Here is a 25381-nt window from a genome sequence, read left to right on the forward strand (position 1 = left end):
TAACAGTATGCAAATGAGATTCCTTAGGACATGATTGAAAACGAGCACACAAGCACACACTAAACATGATATCGGGCCTACTAGCGGTAAGATAAAGAAGGGATCTGATCATACCTCGATACATTGTGATGTCAATGCATTTACCTGATTCGTCTTTGTCTAATTTTGTTGTGGTACTCATTGGTGTTTTGCTACTAGATGAAGTATCCATTCCGAACTTCTTAAGCATTTCCTTGGTGTATTTGGATTGATTTATGAAAATGTCATCCTTTTCTTGTTTGATTTGTAGTCCGAGAAAGAATTCGAGCTCCCCCATAAGACTAATTTCAAGCTCCTTAGTCATACACTTAGCAAAATACTCACAAAGTTGTTCATTAGTAGCACCAAAAATAATATCATCAACATAGATTTGAACAAAAAGGATATCATGCTTATGATGTTTTGTGAAAAGTGTCGTGTCAACTTTGCCTTTGGAAAAACGTTTTTAAGCAAAAAAAACCACTCAATCATTCATACCAAGCTCTACGAGCTTGTTTTAAACCATATAAAGCCTTGTGGAGTTTGTAAACATAGTTTGGATGTTTAAAATCTTCAAAACCGGGAGGTTGTTTTACATAAACTTCCTCCTCTATGAGACCATTTAAAAAAGCACTTTTAACATCCATTTGAAAGAGTTTAAAATTCATGCAAGATGCATATGCTAAAGGCATGCGAATGGCTTTTAAGCGAGCAACCGGAGCAAAAGTCTCGTCATAATCAATGTCTTCCTCTTGGTTATAGCCTTGGGAAACCAATCGAGCCTTGTTCCGAGTTATCGCTCCGCTTTCATCCAACTTGTTACGGTAAACCCATTTTGTTCCAATAATGGTTTGACCATTTGGATGAAGGACTAACTCCCAAACTTTATTATTTGTGAATTCATTGAGTTCATCTTGCATAGAAATCACCCAATTTTCATCAACTAGAGCTTCACAAAATTTAGTGGGCTCAAATTGAGATAGGAAAGTGAGATTACCCAAAGTACGAAAATGAGAACGAGTACTTTCTCCCCTTGATGTGTCACCAATAATCAATTCTTGAGGGTGACTTTTCTTGAAAGCCCAATCCTTTGGTAGATCATAGGTACTACCTTGAGCTTGAGACGGAAGAGGAGATGCTGTTTCTATTTTATCAACTTCTTGGGTTGGTTGAGGAGTCTCCACACTAGCAGTTGGATTTTCTTGATTTTCAACAATCGTGAGATCCTCAAAAGCACCTATAAAATCATGAACAAACGAGTCCTTTTCTGGAAATTCCTTGGAGGACTCATCAAATACCACATGCATAGACTCTTCAATAACTAAGGTACGCTTGTTAAAGACTCTAAAAGACTTGCTATTAGAGGCATAACCCAAAAACACACCTTCATCCGATTTGGAGTCAAATTTTCCAAGATCATCCTTGGTATTCAATATAAAGCACTTGCATCCAAATACTCTAAAGTAAGATATCTTGGGTTTTATTCCTATCCAAAGCTCATAAGATGTTTTTTCAAAATAGGTTTTTTGAAAATACGGTTTGAAACATAGCAAGCGGTGTTAATAGCTTCGGCCCACAAGTAATGAGGTAAGTCATACTCGTTGAGCACATTTCAACCAAAGTGCGGTTTTTCCTTTCAACAACCCCATTTTGTTGAGGCGTTCTAGGAGAAGGAAAGTTATGAAAAATGCCATTTTCTTACAAAAAGATTTAAAAGATTCATTTTGAAATTCGGTTCCATAATCACTTCAAATACTTGAAATAGTTAAATCTTTTTCTTTTTGAACACGTTTTAGAAGACTTTTGAAACCGTTAAAAACTTCATTCTTATGAGCCGAGAATATAACCCAAGTGAATCTAGAGTAGTCATCAACAAACACAAATGCATAGTTCATGCCACGTAAACTAGCAAATCTCATAGGTCCACGCAAGTCCATGTGAAGAAATTGCAATGGTCTAGAGGTAGAAACAACATTTTTAGTTTTAAAAGAATACTTGTGTTGTTTTTCCATTTGACAAGGTCCACACACTTTGTCTTTTGAAAATTAAGCTTGGGCAAACCTCTGACAAGCTCTTCCTTGCTAACCTCATTTAAAAGGTCTAAACTAGATGACCAAGTTTACGGTGCCACAACCAAGATTCATCGTTAAGTGATAGTAAACACTTGCCATCTCGGTTTTCAAGCGTATTTAAGTCAATTATGCAAGTGTTTTGCCTTTGATTTCCTTTAAAGATAAATGTGTTATCCATTGGTTGGATAACATAGCCATCCTTGGAATCGAAGTTGACATTATAGCCCTTATCACACAATTGACTTACACTCAAAAGATTATGTTTTAGACCATTAACAAGGCACACATTTTCTATAGAAGGAGAAGACGAGTTACCTATCTTGCCTATCCCCACAACTTGACCCTTAGCATCATCACCAAAGGTGACATTTCCAAACTTTTTATGTTCCAAATGGGTGAAGTTGGAGACGTGGCCGGTCATGTGCCTAGAGGAACCGCTATCGACGTACCATTTGATTTTATTCACCACTGTTTCTTTTGACACCTAGAAGAAACAAGCTCAAACTTTAGGTACCCAAATCACATTAGGTTGTTGGAAGTTAGCACTAGAATAGTCCAAGGGAATTAACCTCAATTGGACCTTTTTAACATAGTAATCAACATTTTTATGACCAAATCTCATACAATAAACACATTGAAGTCTAGGGGACATGTGAGCATAAGATGAATAAGTCTTGGTTCTAGGAGCCTCACAATTGTAAGCATAGAAATGTGCACAAGAGTGATAATAAGTGCATGCATGAGTATTGTTATGAGAATGAGCATAAGGATATGAATGAACATGATTTTTTTTCATACTTCTCTTCTCCCATTTGTGACTATATTGAGAGGAATGAGTATGTTTAGGGGGTCTTGTACCCACTTTGTTCTTAGGCATTAGGAGCCAAAAATGGCTTAGCCTTAGGAGTTTGAGCATACCTCTTCTTCACCCCTTTTGGTTTGACCAAAGAAGAAGGAATCTCTATAGAAGAAGTTTGAGGTGAAGAAGCCTTCACAAAAGTAGTCACTTTTGAGGAAGAGGGGTTGTGACTATAGTCAAGCCCAAATTTTATGGTTTGTTTTCTTTGGGAATCAAGAAGATTGTCCAAATATTCCTTCCCTTTGTGAAATTATTAGATAGAGCTATTTAGAGAAAGAATTTCACTCTTTAGTGTTTCATTTTCCTTAAGCAGGACATTGACATCTTGCTTAGGGATAGATTCTAAAGAAGACTTTAAGTCTTGAATTTATTTCTTCAAATAGAGTGTAATACCCTGAATATTTTAAAATAAATCAAATCGTGCCACGTGTCGTAAATTCCAATAAATTAAATTAAGGTGGATTTAATTTATTAATATTGGAAATTTGTAATAATTTTCGTTAAGCAGGATTGTCGGGATTAAGGGAAAAGCGAGAAAATTAACATAAAATAAAATATAAATCATGTGACAATAATTATTCCGCCAAAGTTCTTAGAATAATTTATTATATTTTTGGTAAAAGTTTCGTATCGATCATAGAACATTTAAAATTCGGACGCGGACGTGTTTTTGGGTCAAATTGCAAATTTTAAAGAGTTAAGGATTGAATGGCACATTTACCACCCATAAATAGGCCAATTCCACCAATCTAAGGAATCATTTCCATAAGAAGTAGAATCTGGAGACTTAAGAAAGAAAGAAAGAAAATTTCCTTCGCCTCTCATCGTCGTTTCGCCGTCCGTTCGTCGTTCTTGATCTGTTTCGCAAGTTTTTCGCTTCTATTTCTTCGTATCGCTGCAGAGATTAAGGTGAGCTCAACGTTTCGTGCTTCGATTTGATCGTTTAGGCATTTTTATATATATTTTGAATTAGTTGTCGTTTTGATTTGATTTTGGCGTTTTGATTACGTTTTTGGTAAATTGGCATCGTATTTGAGATGGGTTATCGACGGTTTGTTGTTTTAAGGTCGGAAGCATATCAGAAAAGTCAGAAATTGGACTCGAAATGCGAGCTCGCGGCTGTGCGCAGCACATCACACTGTGCGATCGCACAGTGCTGTGCGAACGGCAGCAGGACTGTGCGAACGCACAATCTGGAGAGACTGTGCTAACCCACAGTCTGTTGAGGACTGTGCGATTGCACAGCCTGTGTGCGAATGCACAGTCAGACATGCAAACACACTGTGACCCGGCCGGTCGTTTTAGAATTTTAAAACCCCGTTTCGTATTCATGTATCGAAAGCGAAATTAATTGATTGATCGACTGACTTACGTAAGTAGATCTAAAAGACTAAGATTGGAGATCGAATCGAGAATTGAATCGAAAGATCGATATGAATCGAATGAGTTATAAATTTTTTATCGGAGTTGATACGTGGGGAGCACGACGGTCTATAATTTTAGTATGTCGTGAGTCTAGAGTCAATTCTAGAATAGGTTCCTTATTTGAGTTTATCTTATATCGTTTTATATCCGATGAATCATCCAGCTACTAGACCCGGAGCTCCAGGAACCTGATCGAAGAGTTTGCTTTGCTTTTGCTGTTAATAGCACGATCAGTGAGTTTGTTTATTTACTTTGATATATTTAAAAGAATATCGTTTTCATATCGAAAATGCTTTATTCTGTTTATTTTCATCTTGCATGTTTATATTGTGAATGTTTATATGAAATTGCATTCATACTTGGTTTTGAAACCAGTACAGATCCGACGGAACGTGCCTTCCTATTGGGCGGTAATAGTACCGTGTGATCACCAGTTTTGATTTGAGAAGTTATGAAAAGGGGCCCATAACATCGAATATCGAATATCGAAGTTGGAATATGTATCGAATTGGATACGAGGTTTAACTCGGTCGAACTATCTCGGGACCCGTATCCAGTGGGTTTAACTCGGTCGAACTATCTCGGGACCCACAACTTGGGATTAAGTGACGGTAGAGGTTTAACTCGCTTGAACTATCTCGGGACCCTACCACTTGGATTGATTTGATCGATCGATATGAAAGGTAGGTTATGATCATATATAAAGAATAGGGTTTCATCCAGATCCATTACTTGGCTGCATTTGGTCGAATTGTTTACATTATCGATTTTATGTTTTATTTAAATGCTTACTAGTAACTACGCAAACTCACTCAGTATATTCCCATATACTGACCCCTCACATGTTTACATTTCAGGAAAGAAGTATTTTTAAAAGAGTCAGACTTCTATCCTTACTCCAGAAGTCTACCTATTTTGAAGTATGTACAGGAAAAGTGTTCTGATCATAGAGCTACAGTAGACAGATATCCTAGTGTTATGTGTTGTAATTAAAGTATTCATATTTTCGTACTCTGATGTATTAAATAGTTATTGTTAAGTTATATATGCGCATTATCGTTTGATCGTTGTTGGCATAACACGTGTATATAACTGCCATCCATATCGTTTGATCTTTTTTTAATTATCGATAGATCATTAGGCTTGCTACGGGTCCTGGAGCTACTACTCCCGTTCCCTAGCGCCGGTCTCGGCCCATGAGATTGGGTCGTGCCAAAGTTGGTATTAGAGCATGGTCTAGTTACTATTGCTCATATCGGTTATACGTTAAGCGATTAAGGATTGTTTGACCCTAGGTGTTCGGTTATTAAAAACCTAGGATTCTATTGCAGCACATAGGGATCGAGTCATGTCTTTGATATGTATTCGTTTGATTTCCAAACTTTCAGCCTTCCATCTAGGATGTGAGTTTGTTAAATGTTTGTTTGTTTCGTATATGACGAGATGTGCGAGTGTATGCATTTTGTGTTTGTGAAGAAATGCATTTATACGATTTTGTAACGCTGTTTGTCTTGGTCAGGATGTCTGACCAACGACAAGAAGAAGAGCGAGCTGCCGTTGCAGCACGAAACATTTTTGACGAAGCACAGAACGTACACCCAGAAGCTCAAGATGAGTCTTCTATTCATGGTGGACTCAACTTACCACCTGAAGCGGCATGTGGAGACAGAGGCCAAGAGGCCCATGATCAGGCACCAAGGGTGCAAGCGCAGGCTCAATAACTTAACGTTTTAGGATTTGACCTAAATCAGTTTCTTATGGGAGTTACGGCTATGCAAGCCAATCAGGCTGAGGTGCAGGCTATGCATCGAGTACAATTGCACTAGCAAAAACAACATAATGTTGCTTATACTGATCGAGATATCATTTTGGCCTACATGCGCCTTAAGCCAATAAAGTTTGATTATTCTGAAGATGCTCTAGACTTCCTGCAGGAAGTATAACGTAACGCTCGACGTTTGCAAGCTAACGAGAGGCAGTCCATCATTCTTGTGGAAATGTCTATGCGAGGACCTGCAAAGGATTGGTTTCAAAACCATATCCAACCAACAATGGGTACCGTGACTTGGGCTGAATTTGTGAATCGCTTTAGGGAGTATTTCCTACCCTTCGCAGTAATACAGAGTTATCGCAGCAAGTGGCTGACTTTAAGTAGAGATAATCGATCTGTGCAAGAATATGTGACGGAATTTACGAGATCGAGGAGATTTGCGCCAAATCTGACTGCAGATCCGGTAAGGGTGAATTTAAGATTTGTAGAGGGTTTAGGACCCGAATTCGTTAGTTCGACATCTGATATAGGAAAGCCCTTAGTGCAACTGATTGATAGCGCCAGGAAAATGGAGGGTTCTCTGATTCGGTTTGGGAGGATTCCTGATCCTTCTAACGCTGTACTCACAAGGAGTGATATATTTCGCAGCGTGCAGAGTGCTCCAACACAGTCATAAGTTGGAAGTTACTCAAGGATGACACAACGTCGGCAAGAGCGCAAGAGAGCTCGACATGGATCTCGAGCTAGTGCGTCCGGCACAGGGTTTGGTGCCAGGTCTATGAGTGGTTTGGGAGGCGGAGCTCCTATTTGCTCGACATGTAACAGGAGGCACTATGGAGTGTGACACATTGCTACTGGGGCATGTTTCAAATGTGGCCAATAGGGTCACTTTGCTAGAGATTATCCAAGATCAGGACCTTCAGGATCGACTAGTGTGGCGGAGCCAACTTATCAGCAGTAGAGGTCTGTCTACCCAGCGGCATCTGGGCAAAGAAGTACGTTTACTAGGAAACGTGGCAGAGGTTATGGTAATAGAGGAGGTCGAACTGATGGAGGATGTGGAGCTGGTCAGACTTCACAAGCCGGTGGAAGTCAAGCGAGAGTGTTTGCGTCATATCCTCAGGAGGCTCAGGCTTCCAATGTTGTTGTACAAGGTACATTCCCTATCGCTTCACAAAACGCTTTGATATTGTTTGATCCGGGTGCTACGCATTTTTTTGTTTTTCTTAGTTTCGTAACTAAGTTAGGAATGTAACCAGCGTATCTTAAGAATCCTCTATAGGTAGCCACTCCAGTTGGCGAGAGTGTGGAAGTAAGTATAGTTTACCCCTCTTGTCCTGTGAAAGTTCAAGGACGAAATTTATCGGCCGATTTAATTTTACTCGAAGTGTTTGTTTTTGACGTTATTCTGAGCATGGATTGGCTAGCTCACACAACGCCAATGTTGATTGTTGAAAGAAGACGGCAACGTTCAACACGCCTGGAATTGAACCGATTTCAATTAAGGGTGATCGGACAGAATCTCCTACAAGAATCATTTCCGCTCTTAAAGCTTCTCGTATGTTAAGAAAAGGATGTCAAGGATTTCTAGCCATAGTACGAGATGTGGAGAAGAAATCTATGGAATTAAGCAATGTACCAGTAGTATCGGAATATCCAGATGTCTTCCCAGAGGAATTACCTGGATTACCTCCAAATCGAGAGATTGAGTTCTATATCGAATTGGCTCCTGGCACGAAGCCGATATCGATACCTTCTTATCGTATGGCACCGGCAGAATTGAAAGATCAACTAGAAGAATTGCTCGATCGTGGCTTTATCAGACCAAATGTATCACCGTGGGGTGCACCAGTGTTGTTCGTTAGAAATAAAGATGGATTGTTTCGACTTTGCATTGATTATCGACAACTGAACAAGGTGACGATTAAACAAGTATCCGTTACCTAGAATTGACGATCTGTTCGATCAATTACAAGGAGCGAAGTACTTCTCCAAGATTGACTTAAGATCAGGCTATCATTAATTGAAAATTCGAGATGATAATATATCGAAGACTGCTTTTTGAACTCGATATGGTCATTATGAGTTTCCAGTTATATCGTTCGGACTGACCAACGCACCACTATCTTTCATGGACTTGATGAATAGAATATTCAAGTCATTCTTGGATCAGTTCGTGATCGTGTTCATCGACGGCATTTTGATTTACTCACGTACAGAAGAAGAACACGCGCATCATTTGCGGATAGTACTTCAAACGCTGAGGGAGCATAGCTTTATGCCAAGTTTTCCAAATGCGAGTTTTGGGTAATGGAAGTAGCTTTCTTGGGTCACATAGTATCTCAAAGCAGCATCAAGGTTAACCCAAAGAAAATTCAGAATGGAAACGACCAGAATCGGTTATCGAAATTCGCAGTTTCCTCGGTTTGGAAGGATATTATTGACGATTTGTGCAAGAATTTTCAAAGATTGATGCACCTTTGACAAAGTTAACTCAAAATAACGCTAGATTCAACTGGACAGATCAGTGTGAATTCAGTTTTCTGAAACTGAAAGAGTGTCTGACAACGACACCAGTTTTAGCACTACCAGAAGGAACGGAAGGATTCACAGTCTACTGCGATGCATCAAGAGTTGGACTAGGACACAAAGTAGACTAATTCTAATAAATTACTATTTTAAATTCTCTATTATAAATTGTGATTATCAATAAAAAAAACTATTAAAATAAGCATCTAAAATATTAAATAAGATCAACTATTTCTAATTAATTATTATTTGAAATATTATTAAATATTTTTACTTAAATATATTTTATAATTATTTATCTAAAAAAATATAATTTATAATTATAAAAAATACTAATTATATATAAATATAATTTCTTCAATTCATAATAAATATAATTATGATAATTTGACGAGCCACGTGCGTAGCTGTGATCGGAGCGGGGTTGGGGACCGCTTGCCTAAGGCTTATGGCTGACTTCTCGATCCGGAAATGGTTTGAAAAATGGAGTCGCCACCTAGTTCAACTAGAAATCGCCTTTAACTGACTAGATAGCCTTACTCGCCTCTGGTAAGACTATCGTGCATCGGACCAAAGACTAGGGTTCGTGGACCTTCTCGAGACTTTTGTGCTTGGCTTATCTGTTACCGGCTTTATTTACTGGACATATTTGTATTATATCTCATCTCAACAGTATATGCAGTTCACATGATATGAAAGCTACAAATAAACAACCTGCAAACACGTTTGATGCGCATATGACTCGATCTGGAGTGGCATTTGAGGCAAGTAGCAGGTACTCCTAAGCATACATCTAACCTTAGAGGTTTCTAACAAATAACATGAGTCTGACTGGTCTGGATTTATAACATGCACAAAGCCTAAAACTGAATGTATAAGCGTGATTTGATTGACTTTATTAGGTGATCTTGAAAAACCTATACAACCATTACTACTATTTTGTATTAGTCCTACGATGTCTAAGTGATGGGCTTGAATTGCATTAATGGGCCAATTTTAGGTGATTAGTCCATTAACCGATTATTATTGATTCGGATTGCTTTTGGAAAGCATTAAACATTGCTAGTATGCTTAGAGGCAATTGGATATACATACAATGTTAGAGATACTTTTAAACCTCGTTGACTTTGAGTGCCAAGCACTCGCGCGGGTTTTGACCATCGGTCTGGTCAAAATGGGCTTTCGGTCAGATCACGGGAGTTGTGCGTCTCGTCAATCCAGTTCTACTGGTTTGATCCGAATTTGATTCCGAGTTTGGGTTAGCCCAGAATTGGCTCTGGAAGTTGCTGGTTTGTTGGGCCTCGGGCTCGTGGGTCCGGTTTATACACTATGTTACATATCTGGATTTGTGAGTCCGTTTTATATCTGTTTTGACCTGTTATATTATAGAATATTAAATTACACTAAATTATCTACGTTTGGGTTCAAACTGTTGGGTTTTATAGGTTCATAACGCAGCGGAATTTCAAAAATTTATCTAAAAACCCAAACCAAGATCCATGTAATTCGAATTAAAAGAATAATTACTTACTTGTATGTCGAATTCAACAGCAATGTAGGAAGGAAGAAGGTGGTTCACTTTGGTGATACCTGGCCTCGGATCAGAAACGCCTCCAAAAGAGCGTGTCCTCTACGAGTATCCACACGAACAGACCTTAGCCAAAACTAGTGCTTGTGTGCTAGCACTATTGCTTCACAAGCAATTTTGAATTTTAGTGATTTAGTGAATAATGAATTTCGTGATTCTCAAACCAATTGCTTAATGTGTATTTATAGTGATAAACAACACTAGGGTTTGAGACAAATTCGAATTTCAATCTCATTGCAATTCTACAAGTTTATGTTTATCAAAAACTCCTTTATGATAATTATCCATATATATTAATTACTATATTTATTATCTTCCAAAAATAATAAATTAAGGAAAACACTTATCCTTAAATTTCGAATTAATATATATTTATTACTATATATATTACGAATTATATATATATACATATATATATATATATATATATATAATTAATCACTTAATCACATTGGGCTTGTACAACCCATAACTGTTTTGGGCCTGTCCTTAGTGTGCGACCCTGTAGGTTCATATAACGTTGGCAGTAGGCTCGAAATTCCTATTTCAGCCCACAAGTCATAAGTGGTCTCTAGCAAGACATTATGACTACCCAAGTTATATGAATACCGATAATCCGATTTAACCATTTACAATAATATTTTAATCCCTTTGTCTCTGGATATCTAGAATGAATACAAGGCATAGTTATGTCATCCTTATAATATTCAATCATTAGTTTCTTGACTCTAAGTAGACTGAAAATGATAACTTCTTATCAATTAGCATGGCCATGCATTTTCTTCAGTCTATCTTCTTCAAGGGGCCCATAGATATCTTACTCAAATAAATGAGGGACAAATTCCTTCTCAGTCACTCACATTTCTCACATAGTTACTTTCATATCCAATGACAATCTATTCCATTATCCTGTTAAAGATAATGTAAGACTGTATCAAAATATGAAATAGCTATGTAGAAATCCATGATGATTTCAAGGTCAAAGGATTATACTAATAGAACTGTAATGAGAATTACTTATGACAGTGATCTATGTAGTATTCTCACAGTGGGTCATCCAGTGCCTTATTTCTCAAATAGCACCTATGATTTGACTTAATATCTCATATACATGATTAGTAAAACATAATCATCAGTCAACATCATACTAGTCTCAATGTTGTATTAAGACTAGGGATAGATGGTATATAATTCTTTTATTAAACCTAAGGGTTCTACTATCAAGTCACATACTTGATGATCTTAGAAAGAATTAACCATTCAAGTATTTTAATCATTAATATAAAATAATAAAAACTGCCAATCAATAAATAATAAAAATGATAAAGTCAAAACATGGTCAAACATGATTGACCTAGTGCATATCACTAACAATCTCCCACTTGCACTAGGCCCAATCTACATTAAATCTAATTCCCATGGACCTAGTATGACTCTCATGCTTAGGCTGTGGAAGAGCCATAGTTAGCGGATCAGCAACATTATCATTTATCGAAACTCTGCATATCTTCACGTCTCCTCTCTCAATGATTTCTCGAATGAGATGATAACGTCTAAGTATGTGTTTGGATCGCTGATGTGATCTGGGCTCCTTTGCTTGTGCTATGGCCCCATTGTTATCACATAACAAGTTCACTGGATCGGATATACTAGGAACAACTCCTAATCCAGTTATGAACTTTTTGATCCAAACAGCCTCCTTAGCTGCGTCTGAAGCAGCTATATACTCAGCTTCTGTTGTAGAATCAGCAACGGTGTCCTGCTTCGAGCTCTTCCAGCTGAAAGCACCTCCATTCAAACAAAACACATATCCTGACTGTGATTTATAATCATCAATGTCAGTTTGGAAGCTAGCGTCTGTGTAACCCTTTACAATCAGCTCATCTTCCTGACCACCATATAGCAAGAATGCATCCTTGGTTCTTCTCAAGTACTTAAGGATGTTCTTAACTGCTGCCCAGTGACTTTCACCTGGATTTGACTGGTATCTGCTCGTTGTACTCAAAGCATACGAGACATCAGGTCGAGTGCACAACATTGCATACATGATAGATCCAATAGCAGAAGCATATGGAATCTTACTCATGCGGTCTCGCTCATCCTGTGTCTTAGGACACTGAGTCTTGCTGAGACTGATGCCATGTGACATTGGCAAGAATCCTCTCTTGGAGTCTTGCATACTAAACCTGTTTAATACCTTATCAACATAAGTGCTTTGACTTAGGCCAATGAGTCTTCTAGATCTATCTCTATAGATCTTGATGCCTAATATATAAGCAGCATCGCCCAAGTCTTTCATTGAAAAACACTTCCCTAACCATGATTTAACATTTTGTAGTATGGGAATGTCGTTTCCAATGAGTAGTATGTCATCAACATAAAGCACTAAGAAAACAATCGCGCTCCCACTAACCTTCTTGTACACACAAGGTTCATCTTCATTCTTGATGAATCCAAACTCTTTGATTGCTTCATCAAAACGAATATTCCAACTCCGAGAAGCTTGCTTTAATCCATAAATGGATTTTGAAGCTTGCAAACCTTTCCAGAATTCTCTGGACTGGCAAAACCCTCAGGTTGTGTCATGTACACATCCTTAAGTAAGTTTCCATTAAGAAATGCTGTTTTGACATCCATTTGCCATATCTCATAGTCATAATATGCAGCTATGGCAAGGAGAATTCGAATGGATTTGAGCATAGCAACTGGTGAAAAGGTTTCATCATAGTCTATACCATGTATTTGTCCGAAACCTTTTGCAACTAGTCTTGCTTTATAGGTATGCACATTGCCATCCATGTCAGTCTTCATTTTGAAGACCCATTTGCACCCAATGGGTTTTACACCATCCGTTGGGTCAATCAAGGTCCAAACTTGATTATCATACATGGATTGCATTTCAGATCTCATGGCTTCGAGCCATTTTTCAGAGTCAGGACTATTTATGGCCTCTTGATAGGATGTGGGTTCTTCTTGATCCACAATCATCATATCATTGTTCTCAGTAATGAGAAATCCATATCTCATAGGATTATGACGTGTCCTATCAGACCTCCTTTGGCCTTGTGGTACTTGTACTGGTTCAGCAATTGCTTGTTGATTCTTTTGAGGTTCCAAACTTGGTACAATGCTATTTTGTGGTTCTTGAATTTCTTCAAGTTGTACTGTACTCCCACTGGTTCCTTTGGAAATAAATTCTTTTTCCAAAAAGATACCATTTCAAGCAACAAACACTTTGTTCTCATAAGCATTGTAGAAGTAATATCCTTTAGTTTCTTTAGGATATCCTACAAAAAGGCATTTGTCAGATTTGGGTGCTAATTTATCTGAAATTAGTCGCTTCACATAAGCTTGACATCCCCAAATCTTAAGAAAAGACAAACTAGGAGTTTTTCCAGTCCATATCTCATATGGTGTCTTTTCAACTGCCTTTGATGGAACTCTATTCAAAATGAATGCAGCGGTTTCTAAAGCATAACCCCAAAATGAGATTGGAAGATCAGTTTGACTTATCATTGATCGAACCATATCCAATAGAGTTCGATTTCTCCGTTCAGACACACCATTCCATTGTGGTGTTCCAGGTGGAGTCAATTGAGAAACGATCCCACAATCTCTTCGATGATCTACAAATTCTTGGCTTAAATATTCACCACCTCGATCAGATCTTAGTGTTTTAATATTTTTACCAAGTTGATTTTGTACTTCATTCTTAAATATTTTGAACTTTTCAAAAGATTCAGATTTATGTTTCATCAGATAAACATAACCATATCTACTGAGATCATCAGTAAAAGTAATGAAGTACTGAAATCCACCTCTAGCATTTGTACTTAATGGACCACATACATCTGTATGTATAAGGCCCAATAAGTTTTTAGCTCTTTCACCTTGTCCAATAAAAGGTGTTTTTGTCATTTTGCCCATTAGACAAGATTCACATGTTTCAAATGATTCATAATCAAATGAATTCAAAAGTCCATCTCTTTCAAGTTTTGATATGCGTTTCTCATTTATATGGCCTAAACGACAATGGCAGAGATAAGTAGAGTTTAAATCATTTGACTTAAACTTCTTAGCATTGATGTTATAGATTGATTTTTCATTAGTGTCTTCAACATTTAAAATATAAAGACCACTATTGCGTGGAGCATATCCATAAAGAATGTTATTATGCGAAATACTGCATTTATTATTCCTAATAATAAATTCAAAACCATCCTTGTCCAAACAAGAAACAGAAATAATATTCCTACACATGGTAGGTACATAATAACAATTGTTCAAAGATAAAATAAGTCCACTAGGCAAAGATAACTCATAAGTCCCTACAGCTAAAGCAGCAACTCTTGCTCCATTGCCAACTCGTAGGTCCACTTCGCCTTTTGTCAAACTTCTACTCCTTTTGAGACCCTGCACATTAGTACAAATGTGAGATCCAGATCCAGTATCTAATACCCATGAATCAGAAGTAGAAAGATTAATTTCTATAACATGAATACCTGAAGTGGTAGTCTCACTACCCTTGTTCTTCTTCAGATCATCCAGATATTTCTTGCAATTCCTTTTCCAATGTCCAGGATCCTTGCAGAAAAAGCAAGTTCCTTCCTTTGGCGGTTTTGCTTTGGGTTCATCCTTGGTCTTGGGCTTGGACTTGGGTTTAGACTTCTTGAAAGCCTTTCCCTTGCCCTTACCAGACCTTTTCATACCCTTTCCCTTGTTGACCATAAGAACATCCTTAATCTCATTCTTGATGTTCTTTTCAGCAGTTTGAAGCATCCCATGCAACTCTGTGGTGGTCTTCTCCATATTATGCATATTGAAGTTCATGATGAAACCATCATAAGCCTCAGGCAAAGATTGGAGAATAGTGTCTGTAGCCAACTCTTGGGCAATTGGGAGACCGAGCCTGTCCAAATGTTCAAGATGACCCTTCATCTTCAAAACATGAGGACTAACTGAGCCGCTAGTAGTCAACTTGCAAGAAAGAAAATCCTTGATAGTATTGAACCTTTCAATTCTTGCTCTCTCTTGGAACATTTCCATGAGATCAGTAATCATGGTGTTCGCATCCAATTCCATCATTTGCTTTTGAAGTTCATTCTCCATGCATCCAAGCATAATGCAAGTGACATCAGTAGAGTCATTGAGATGCTTCGTATAAGCATCCCTTTGAGCTCTAGTAGCAGCAGGAGCTGGTTCCTCAGGGAGGGGTTGATCAAGGATATATTCCTTTCTTTCTTGCCTAAGAACAATTCTTAGTTTTCTGTACCAGTCCAGAAAGTTAGTGCCATTGAGCTTATCCTTCTCAAGGATTGATCGCACTGATGAAGTATGTGTAGTGTTTGTAGCCATCTCTACAACAATAAATATACAAGTAGCATTTAATAAAAGGCACAATAAAATTCCCACAACATATATCCATAATTCATATAAAAACCCTTAATGTTAATTTCAACAATTGAAAAATAATAGTGGGACAAGATCCATATTTCACCCTACTTCAAGTAAGCTTTGGCTTATCACTTTAAGTGTGGTTTATTTAGGTAGGTAACACTTTACCAATTACATCTCATGCAATTCTTGAACATAGAATATTAACATCACATGTAATCTTGATATTCTATCTTATACCCTAGGTTCAAAACTATTTTGATAACCTAGTTAAGTCTAACCAAATCAAACATATGGATATCACTTTTATCCAACTTATCTTACTTAGATGACTTTATACATCATGCTTTGGCATAGCCTATACATAGCAATCTAAGTCTTGATAAGTGTTATTACAATGGGAGGTATATTGAAGACTTAATATTAAATAAGGGTTTGTTATTTATCCTATTTAGTTATCCTATCTTATCACATGTAAAATAATCATGCAAAGCATATAACCAATAAGATAAACATTAAAAACATATTATTTTACTATTTTAAATCATATTTAACAACAATCATATAAATATGTTATTCATGATAATTTAAATCAGATTTAAAATTTATCATTAAAGTATTAAAATAAAATACATGACAAAAACACGCCGGCTTAAAAGGATAACGGTCCTTAATGGGGTGTATCAGCGGGGTCCAAGGGGCGCGGCCCCTTGGCGGGGTCTGGGGGCAGCGCCCCAAGCGGGGTCCAAGGGGCAGAAATAAAATTTCTCACATATTACTCTTAACAGAATTAAAATTTCTTTATCCGAAATCAATAATCTTAACTGATTACGGTTTATTTTAATATGTTCAAAAAAGATTAAAATAACTCCAAAACCCTAATTACTGCATCTTAAAAACTGTTCAGAAATAATTTATTTAACACTTAAATAACAACAGTTTCATTAATTCGGCTCATAGCAGAATTAAATACAGTTTTATAAATTATGTTCATAACATAATTAAACACAGTTTTATCAATAGAATTAAAACAGTTTCACAAACAGTTTACTAATCCTATTTAAAACAGAATTACTAATAGAATCAAAACAGTTTCACAAACAGTTTACTAATCCTATTCAAAACAGAATTACTAATAGAATTAAAACCAGTTTCACAAACAGTTTACTAATCCTATTCAAAAACAGTTTTCCTAATAGAATTAAAACAGTTTCATAAACAGTTTACTAATCCTTATTCAAAAACAGTTTTATATTCAGTTTCCCCTTTTCTTATCAATTCCTATGACCATTAATACTACGAAACCTTTAATCAAATTAAAACGTAATATTAATTTAGAACAGTATATTCGAAGTTTTAATCACATTAAACGATTAATCAAATTAATTCTTCATACTGTTTTTTATACAATTAATCACATAAACGTTTTATGTATAATTACAACGAATTATAATTCCTTCAAAACAATTTCGAAAATAAACCCCTTTTTCAAAACAGAACATACAATAAGCATATATCACATATATACTCAGAATCTAATTAATCAAATTACAAGCAGCTCCGATACCACTGTTGGGTTTTATAGGTTCATAACGCAGCGGAATTTCAAAAATTTATCTAAAAACCCAAACCAAGATCCATGTAATTCGAATTAACAGAATAATTACTTACTTGTATGTCGAATTCAACAGCAATGTAGGAAGGAAGGAGGTGGTTCACTTTGGTGATACCTGGCCTCGGATCAGAAACGCCTCCAAAAGAACGCGTCCTCTACGAGTATCCACACGAACAGACCTTAGCCAAAACTAGTGCTTGTGTGCTAGCACTATTGCTTCACAAGCAATTTCGAATTTTAGTGATTTAGTGAATAATGAATTTCGTGATTCTCAAACCAATTGCTTAATGTGTATTTATAGTGATAAACAACACTAGGGTTTGAGACAAATTCGAATTTCAATCTCATTGCAATTCTACAAGTTTATGTTTATCAAAAACTCCTTTATGATAATTATCCATATATATTAATTACTATATTTATTATCTTCCAAAAATAATAAATTAAGGAAAACACTTATCCTTAAATTTCGAATTAATATATATTTATTAATATATATATTACGAATTATAAATATATATATATATATATATATATATAATTAATCACTTAATCACATTGGGCTTGTACAACCCATAACTGTTTTGGGCCTGTCCTTAGTGTGCGACCCTGTAGGTTCATATAACGTTGGCAGTAGGCTCGAAATCCCTATTTCAGCCCACAAGTCATAAGTGGTCTCTAGCAAGACATTATGACTACCCAAGTTATATGAATATCGATAATCCGATTTAACCATTTACAATAATATTTTAATCCCTTTGTCTCTGGATATCTAGAATGAATATAAGGCATAGTTATGTCATCCTTATAATATTCAATCATTAGTTTCTTGACTCTAAGTAGACTGAAAATGATAACTTCTTATCAATTAGCATGGCCATGCATTTTCTTCAGTCTATCTTCTTCAAGGGGCCCATAGATATCTTACTCAAATAAATGAGGGACAAATTTCTTCTCAGTCACTCACATTTCTCACATAGTTACTTTCATATCCAATGACAATCTATTCCATTATCCTGTTAAAGATAATGTAAGACTGTATTAAAATATGAAATAGCTATGTAGAAATCCATGATGATTTCAAGGTCAAAGGATTATAATAATAGAACTGTAATGAGAATTACTTATGACAGTGATCTATATAGTATTCTCACAGTGGGTCATCCAGTGCCTTATTTCTCAAATAGCACCTATGATTTGACTTAATATCTCATATACATGATTAGTAAAACATAATCATCAGTCAACATCATACTAGTCTCAATGTTGTATTAAGACTAGGGATAGATGGTATATAATTCTTTTATTAAACCTAAGGGTTCTACTATCAATCACATACTTGATGACCTTAGAAAGAATTAACCATTCAAGTATTTTAATCATTAATATAAAATAATAAAAACTGCCAATCAATAAATAATAAAAATGATAAAGTCAAAACATGGTCAAACATGATTGACCTAGTGCATATCACTAACACAAACTAGACCTAATTTGGAGTCCTAATGAGCCCGAAAACACGTTTTGAAGTTTGGATCGCGTTTGGAAGGATCTGGGAGCGAATATGGAGAGCTGGCGAAGGAGGAGCACAACACCAACTTGAAGTGCCAGTGCTGGCAGGATGGCATGGCGGCGCCACCGGTTTGTTGTGGCGGCGGTTCATCAGCAGCAGTTTTAGGATTTTTGTTTTTCTTCGTTCTCGCTCGTTTTAACTCCGAATTTTCATGCAAAAGTAGTCAAAACCGCATAAAATTGAACAAGGAATCCAAAAAACACACAATCAAAGTGTTTCAAGCTCATCTAGGCAAAGAGTAATTTCGGGGCAGTAACTATTTTAGGGTTTTTTATGACAAAAATAGATAATCCACTTGTTCTCTGGAAAAGTTTAAAAGAACGCTTCGACCACCAGAAGACTATAATTCTTCCAAAAGCTCGTTATGAATGGATGTATTTAAGATTGCAGGATTTTAAAAGTGTTAGTGAATACAATTCTGCAATATTCTGAATCAGCTCAAAGCTAAAACTGTATGGAGAAACAATTATTGATGAAGATTTATTAGAAAAAAAACAGTCTCCACTTTTCATGCATCTAATGTGGTACTCCAGCAGCAGTATCGTGAGAAAGGCTTTAAGAAATATTCAAAGCTAATTTCTTGCCTTCTAGTGGCTGAGCAGAATAACGAGTTGTTAAAGAAAAATCATGCGGCACGACCCACTGGTTCTGTTTTATTTCCTGAAGTAAATGCGAGCGCATATAGATCATCATGGTCGTGGTTGTAGTCATGGTTATGGTCGAGGTGTAAATAATTATAACCATGTCGGTTATAATAACTCCTTTAGCATAAGAATCGCCACCAGAATTGTGATAAGAAGGAGGAGAAACAAGAGAACATGAACATTGGACAATACAAACATCAAGTGAAAATGTCGATAGTAAATGTTATCGATGTGGCATGACTGGGCATTGGTCGCGTACCTCTCGTAGGCCCAAACATCTTGTTGAGCTTTACCAAGCTTCCGTTAATAAAAGTAGAAAGAATATATAAACAAATTTTGTTTCTGATGATGATTTTGACCACATTCTAATGCATAATGACTCTGTAGACATGATACATTTAGATGTTTCTGATTTTCTTGAGAACAATAATAATAAAAACTAATACAGCATGTATTGTAATGTTTTTATTATTTACTTATGTATTGTTGTGTTATTCTATAATTTATTATAATGAATTTTTCTTTATTTGAATTAAGAAGCATATGGATTCTCAGCATGTTGTTTCGTCCAAGTTCAGTAATGAAGACATATGTCTTGTGGATAGTGCGACAACCCACACTATACACAAACACCAAAAATATTTTTCAAATCTTAAAAGATATCAGGCAAATGTCAGTACAGTATCTGGTAAGGTAAAATTAATTAAAGGCTCCGGGAGAGCTACTATTCTATACAAGGGGGAACTATACTTACCACTAATGAAGCATTATTTTCTCCCAAGTCTCAAAGAAACTTGTTAAGTTTTAAAGATATTCGTCTGAATAAATTTTATATTGAAACAGAAAATTATGATAATATGGAATATCTTCATATTGCAACAGATGTTTCAGGTAAGAAACATGTAATTGAAAATTACCCACATTTTCTTCTGGTCTATATTATACATATATAAATGTGGTCGAGTCACATATGGCTTAAAAGAAAAAGTATTGCGATGCTTCAATACTATGGCATGAAAGATTGGCTCATCCAGGATCAATAATGATGCGAAGAATAATTGACAGTGCACAAGGACATCCACTAAAAGGTGAAAAAATTCCCCAAGTAATATGCCATGTACAGCTTGTTCTATTGGAAAATTAATTGTGAGACCTTCACTGGCTAAAATTGAAAATGAATCGCCTTTATTTCTCGGATGAATTCAATGTGATATATGTAGGCCAATTCACCCACCATGCGGACCATTCAGATACTTTATGGTATTGATTGACGCATCTAGCAGATGGTCACATGTTTTTTTATTATCAACTCGTAATGTTGCATTTGCAAGATTTCTTTCCCAAATCATTAAATTGCATGTTCAATTCCCTGACTATACAATTAAAAGGGTAAGACTTGATAATGCTGGTGAATTCACATCTCAAACATTTAATGATTATTGCATGTCTGTTGGAATCACAGTTGAGCATCCCGTTGCACACGTACATACCTAAAATGATTTAGCTGAGTCTCTAATTAAGCGTCTTCATCTTATTTCTAGACCATTAATGATGAGAACTAAACTACCTATATCTATATGGGTACATGCTATATTACATGATGCATCATTAATTCTAGGGGTGTGCACGGTTCGGGGGAATCCTGGGATTGCTAAATCTCTAGAACCGTACCAAAAGCCGGGGATCTCTAAAATGACATCTCCGGAACCGTACCATAAATCGGTTCGGTTCGGTTCAGAGATTTTATTTTTTGGTACGGTTCGGTACGGGAATTCGGTTCTAACGGTTCGGTACGGATATCTCTAGAACCACGGTTTTTTTTATTTATAACATGAGATCAAACATTTTTATCATATAATTTTAGCTCTTCATACCTTTTTTTTAGTTTTGTACCTACAAATTTATTCTACTGTTATTGATTTTATAAAATATCAAAAAAAAATATTTAAAAAAAATAAAAACTTTAAAAAATATAACCAAGATACGAACTTATATACTTCTATATCTTTTCTTAGTTCAAATGCTTACACTGAGTGAAAAAGACGTACAATGGTTTTGTTAAAATACAATCCTAACGAGCAAATACTTCGTCTTTGAATAAAAGAGTATTTTCAAAATAGAAACACATTTGTACAAACCAATAAAATTCAAACTTTTTAAATTATTAAAAAGAGGCTAATAATCACCCACGGCCCCTGACTTTAGGGGTACCTTACGACAAACCCCCTGATAAAAAAACGATCAGTAAACCCCCTGATCTTTGTGACGGCACTCGCTAAACCCCCTAAGCCCCAAATATGACGAAAATACCCCTGGCGCCGTCTTTTTCAGTCAACTGTTATTCTTTATAAAAAAAACTGATGGCGCCACGTCAGCTGCCACGTCAGCAAAATACCTTAAAAACTCTAAACATCTAAAATTACCTAATTTAATTTAGAAAAGACAAAAATTAAACAAATCAACCCATTTTAAACCATTTAATTAACCAACCCAACCGCCAACACCACCCAACCACCGCAACCACCGCCGGACCGGAAAATTTCCCGGTCATCGTGGAAGAACATCGGGGCTGTTCTTCCACGAAGAACAGACCCATCTGGGTCTGTTCTTCGTGGAAGAACAGACCGGATCTGTTCTTCCACGAAAAATAGACCGGCCGGAAAAAAATTTCGTCCATGGCGGCGGTCGGTGGTGGTGGCCGGAGAGCGGTGGGGTGGTGGTGGCGGTTAGGGTGAAGTGGTTTGGTTGAATGTCATTGGGTTAGATTTGATTGGGTTGGGTGTTTTAGAGGTATTTTAGGTGTTTTAATTTTTTAGGATAGTTTGGTGATGTGGCAGCTGACGTGGCGCCACTATTTATTTATTTTTTTTTAAAAGAAAGTCAGTTGAGAAAAAAAACAGCGTCAGGGATATTTTCGTCCAAAAGGGGTTTAGCGAGCGCCGTCACAAAAGATTAGGGGGTTTACTGATCGTTTTTTTTTTTATCAGGGGGTTTGTCGTAAGGTACCCCTAAAGTTAGGGGCTGTGGGTGATTATTAGCCTTAAAAAGAAGTCACATATTAGATAATTAATAATTTTATTATTTAGTAAGTAATAAAATTTAAAATATATTCTATAAAAGTATTGGTCGTTATTAGAGATTTTTTTAATAGAATATATATATAGTGAATAAATTAATTTATTACTCACTGATTATATACATATGCTAAAATTTTATTTATATTTATTTTATTATGATGTTAAAATAAAGATTTTTTTTGTCAAATTTGTTAGTGATATGCACTAGGTCAATCATGTTTGACCATGTTTTGACTTTATCATTTTATTATTTATTGATTGGCAGTTTTTATCATTTTATATTAATGATTAAAATACTTGAATGGTTAATTCTTTCTAAGGTCATCAAGTATGTGACTTGATAGTAGAACCCTTAGGTTTAATAAAAGAATTATATACCATCTATCCCTGGTCTTAATACAACATTGAGACTAGTATGATGTTGACTGATGATTATGTTTTACTAATCATGTATATGAGATATTAAGTCAAATCATAGGTGCTATTTGAGAAATAAGGCACCGGATGACCCACTGTGAGAATACTACATAGATCACTGTCATAAGTAATTCTCATTACAGTTCTATTAGTATAATCCTTTGACCTAGAAATCATCATGGATTTCTACATAGCTATTTCATATTTTGATACAGTCTTACATTATCTTTAACAAGATAATGGAATAGATTGTCATTGGATATGAAAGTAACTATGTGAGAAATGTGAGTGACTGAGAAGGAATTTGTCCCTCATTTATTTGAGTAAGATATCTATGGGCCCCTTGAAGAAGATAGACTGAAGAAAATGCATGGCCATGCTAATTGATAAGAAGTTATCATTTTCAGTCTACTTAGAGTCAAGAAACTAATGATTGAATGTTATAAGGATGACATAACTATGCCTTATATTCAATCTGGATATCGAGAGACAAAGGGATTAAAATATTATTGTAAATGGTTAAATCGGATTATCGATATTCATATAACTTGGGTAGTCATAATGTCTTGCTAGAGGCCACTTATGACTTGTGGGCTGAAATAGGGATTTCGAGCCTACTGCCAACGTTATATGAACCTACAGGGTCGCACACTAAGAACAGGCCCAAAACAGTTATGGGTTGTACAAGCCCAATGTGATTAAGTGATTAATTATTTATATATATATATAATTCGTAATATATATATATATTAATAAATATATATATTAATTCGAAATTTAAGGATAAGTGTTTTCCTTAATTTATTATTTTTTGGAAAATAATAAATATAGTAATTAATATATATATGGATAATTATCAAAAAAGAGTTTTTGATAAACATAAACTTGTAGAATTGCAATGAGATTGAAATTCGAATTTGCCTCAAACCCTAGTGTTATTTATCACTATAAATACTCATTAAGCAGTTGGTTTGAGAATCACGAAATTCATTATTCACTAAATCACTAAAATTCGAAATTGCTTGTGAAGCAATAGTGCTAGCACACAAGCACTAGTTTTGGCTAAGGTCTGTTCGTGTGGATACTCGTAGAGGACGCATTCTTTTGGAGGCGTTTCTGATCCGAGGCCAGGTATCACCAAAGTGAACCACCTCCTTCCTTCCTACATTGCTGTTGAATTCGATATACAAGTAAGTAATTATTCTGTTAATTCGAATTACATGGATCTTGGTTTGGGTTTTTAGATAAATTTTTGAAATTCCGCTGCGTTATGAACCCATAAAACCCAACAAAATTGGCGGGAGAACAATACAAATAAATGAATACATTTTAGTGATTGTTTAGTGTATTTAATTATTTTTCGACTGTAGCTCTTCTTTATTTATAGCTATTCAAAAATATTTAAATCAGGAAGTTCGTATGAATCAAATCATTTCTCAAGGCCACGGCTCTATCACCCAGTCAATGTTGTTCCACTTAATCCCTATTTCATGATTATAATATAATATTGATGTTATATCCATAAATATAAATTTTATGAAATGTAATACTTTTATACTTTTTATAATTTTACTTCATAAATTTAATAAATTAATAATTTTAATGAATAATAAATTTTCTATTCAGTATGTATATTAATTATTAGAGAGTGTATTGCAATTTATTTCAATAAACTGATATTTTTTATTAAGGCCAAAACTATCTAGTTTGGCCAAAATAGAAAGAGTTATAAATATAAATATACAAATAACTTATTTTATATTTTATTGATTAATTTATTAGAATTTAATAATTATATAACTTTAATTGGAATAAACAATTAACATTAGATGATACAATTAAAACATATAATTTCATTTACATATAAATGAATAATGATAATGTATATAGATAGAATAATTTTACCATATATCTTTTATAATTATAAATTAATTTTCAGAATTTATTAATAATAATATAATATGAATGTAATAAATTAAATTTATATATAAACTATCGGTTCTTCGGTTATAGATTCGGTTCTTCGGTTCGGAACGATTCGGTACGGTTCTCGGTACGGAGATTTACCTAAGATCTAGAACCGTACCAATTAAATTTTTGATTCGGTTCGGTTCGGGGAAAGTCAATGGTCGACGAATATTTTTCGGTTCTGGATATTTTTGGTTCGGTTTTCGGTCCGGGTTTGGAGATCTCCAAGATCCATGCACACCCCTAATTAATTCGAGTTAAACCTATTGCATATCACAAATACTCCCCATTACAATTAGCATTTGGTCAAGAAACAAATATTGCTAATCTTAGGGTTTTTGGTTGTGCTGTATACGTGCCAATTGCACCACCACAACGCATAAAAATGGGTCCTCAAAGAAGGTTGGGAATATACATTGGTTATGTGTCCG

At 35.5% G+C, this 25381-nt stretch overlaps 1 protein-coding gene across 1 annotated transcript; it reads right to left on the reverse strand.

Moving 5' to 3' along the window:
• Positions 1-14611: 14611 nt before the first annotated feature.
• LOC126656594 (uncharacterized) lies at positions 14612-15122 on the reverse strand. Its single transcript, XM_050351190.2, has 2 exons — positions 14765-15122; positions 14612-14675 (listed from the first exon to the last, which is right to left on the reverse strand). The coding sequence occupies exons 1-2, from the start codon at positions 15090-15092 to the stop codon at positions 14659-14661; spliced, it is 345 nt and encodes a 114-aa protein (XP_050207147.1). The 5' UTR covers positions 15093-15122; the 3' UTR covers positions 14612-14658.
• Between the last annotated feature and the right edge of the window lie 10259 nt (positions 15123-25381).

Source organism: Mercurialis annua, linkage group LG7, assembly GCF_937616625.2.
Source record: "Mercurialis annua linkage group LG7, ddMerAnnu1.2, whole genome shotgun sequence".
NCBI classification, from domain to species: Eukaryota; Viridiplantae; Streptophyta; class Magnoliopsida; order Malpighiales; family Euphorbiaceae; genus Mercurialis; species Mercurialis annua.